Source organism: Sprattus sprattus (genome assembly GCF_963457725.1).
Source record: "Sprattus sprattus genome assembly, contig: scaffold_165, whole genome shotgun sequence".
Taxonomy (NCBI): Eukaryota; Metazoa; Chordata; class Actinopteri; order Clupeiformes; family Clupeidae; genus Sprattus; species Sprattus sprattus.
This window is the reverse complement of record NW_027666740.1, coordinates 22,501-25,000: the sequence shown is the minus strand read 5'-3', so window position 1 is coordinate 25,000 and position 2,500 is coordinate 22,501. Positions and strand designations below refer to the sequence as shown.

Here is a 2,500-nt window from a genome sequence, read left to right as displayed (position 1 = left end):
AACCAAAGGATACCAGAATCCCCCTTCTCCTCTCTCCTCTCACTCTCATTCTCTCTCCTTCTCCTCTATCCTCTCATTCTCTCCTCTCTCCTCTCACTCTCATTCTCTCCATTCTCACCCCTTCTCCTCTCACTCTCATTCTCTCCATTCTCTCCATTCTCACCCCTTCTCCTCTCACTCTCATTCTCTCCATTCTCTCCATTCTCACCCCTTCTCCTCTCACTCTCATTCTCTCCATTCTCTCCATTCTCACCCCTTCTCCTCTCACTCTCATTCTCTCCATTCTCTCCATTCTCACCCCTTCTCCTCTCACTCTCATTCTCTCCATTCTCACCCCTTCTCCTCTCTCCTTTCACTCTCACTCTCATTCTCACCCCTTCTCCTCTCACTCTCATTCTCTCCATTCTCACCCCTTCTCCTCTCACTCTCCTTCTCTCCATTCTCACCCCTTCTCCTCTCACTCTCCTTCTCTCCATTCTCACCCCTTCTCCTCTCACTCTCCTTCTCTCCATTCTCTCCATTCTCACCCCTTCTCCTCTCACTCTCCTTCTCTCCATTCTCACCCCTTCTCCTCTCACTCTCCATTCTCACCCCTTCTCCTCTCACTCTCATTCTCTCCATTCTCACCCCTTCTCCTCTCACTCTCATTCTCTCCATTCTCTCCCCTTCTCCTCTCACTCTTATTCTCTCCATTCTCACCCCTTCTCCTCTCACTCTCATTCTCTCCATTCTCACCCCTTCTCCTCTCACTCTTATTCTCTCCATTCTCTCCCCTTCTCCTCTCACTCTTATTCTCTCCATTCTCACCCCTTCTCCTCTCACTCTCACTCTCATTCTCACCCCTTCTTCTTGCTCTTCTCTGTGGTGGTGTCTTTCTCATTCTCCTTCCCGTTTCCTGGCACCTCCTTCGGCACTGACGCCTCCTTCTCCTTCTCGTCCTGCTCCTTGCGTCCGGCGGACTTCTTCAGCTGCTCGAACTCGGAGTCGGGCTCGATGTCCAGCACGCCCTCGTCCTCGGGGATGGTGGGGGCGCGGGTGAGGGGCGTGCTGCCCGCCAGCACCTTGAAGCTCTCGTGGAACTCGATGGGCATGCTCAGACGCAGGAAGAGCAGGTCTGTGTTGGCGTTCTGAGAGCCGAACGTCTTGTGGGTCAGCTTCAGACAGGGGGCGCTGTCCACCGTCCCATCAACACGAGACACCTAGGACAAGAGAAAGGGTGAAACTCCCCCACCTCAAATTGTTTTTTTGTTTTTGTTGCCAAATATCAGAGCTTGGGACTCTGAATGATTTATCAAGTTAAAGCCACTTTTAGGGGGGGGGGGGACAATTACCAGATAGGTGGACAACTTGTCTAAGTGTAAACAATCTTAAAATCTTACATTATTTATACACTGGAAAGTTATTTGACAATTTTTTATCAAGTGTCCTACATTAGAATTATTATTTTTGAAAAATCACGCCATTGTACATTTTCATCCTGGAGCCATCTATATAGGCCAGTTTCTGCCAGATGAAACCACCTATGACCTTGAGAGTGCAAAGATCCCCATTGAAGTTAGTTTTGCAGTAGGAAGATGGCAGGACTAGTATGACTAGTATGACGTAACTAGCTGTGTGTAGTGTAGCGTCCCCTCCTCACCTCTATGTGGGCGTGGTCTGTTGGCACGGGGACGAACTGGGGCAGGCTCTTGCTGAACCACATGGTGATGTCCCTCTTCATGTTGATGGCGAAGGGCTCGAAGCCCTCCTGCAAGCCGCAGATAGCGAAGTAGCGCAGCGTGCTAACGTTCTGGCCCAGGTTGATGCGAGCCACCTGGGACGAACCCAGACTACACACCGGGATGAACCCTAGGTAGGGGAGAGGAAGGGAGGAGAGGAAAGAAGAGGAGAGGAGAGGAGAGGAAGGGAGGTGAGCCCGCTGTGGTTCATGAACAACAGTGGAACGTTTATAAGTAAAGCTTTATTTTCAGTGGCTAATACTATTTGATTATTGGTAATTTAAGCTAGTACTATTTGATAATGGGTAATTTAAGGTAATACTTTGAGTTCAGTGGAACAGACTAATGCTAAGAGCCCAATGTCAGTGATGATGTTATTCAATGAATGGAACTTCAGTGGATAGCGTTATCACACCAATAGCAATGCTAAAGCTAGTCAGAGAGATGGTGGAAATCAATGGGACTGAAATGGAAACATGCTGTAAGATCAGTGAAGCTAAACAGCTAATGCTAACTGTGGCACCCCTCTCCCCTCACCGTTCTCGATCTCGATGTCTTTGAAGGCCATCTCTGAGCCGGAGTCACTGATCAGCATCTCCCCGTTCAGCGTGAACATGATGTTCTGCTCCACCAGGTCGATCATGCAGCCCACCACGTCGCCAGGCAACCAGCTACGACCAAACGGCTCGTTCCCCACGTGCCAGCGCTGAGCCTGGAGTCAGAGTCACAGAGATCAGAGACCAGAGAACACACCATAGAGTCAGAGTCACAGAGATCAGAGA

General features: G+C 49.8%; 1 protein-coding gene across 1 annotated transcript in view; it reads right to left on the bottom strand.

Annotated features, from left to right (window-relative positions):
* The window catches only part of LOC308382642 (ryanodine receptor 1-like), a gene marked incomplete at both ends in the record, with an annotated part of 37,385 nt that overhangs the window by 13,908 nt on the left and 20,977 nt on the right, over nucleotides 1-2,500 (bottom strand). The window contains 3 exons of the mRNA XM_080861033.1: nucleotides 841-1,199; nucleotides 1,640-1,848; nucleotides 2,256-2,430. Coding sequence (XP_080717159.1) covers nucleotides 841-1,199; nucleotides 1,640-1,848; nucleotides 2,256-2,430 — 743 coding nt within the window. The remainder of the gene's footprint in view (nucleotides 1-840; nucleotides 1,200-1,639; nucleotides 1,849-2,255; nucleotides 2,431-2,500) is intronic.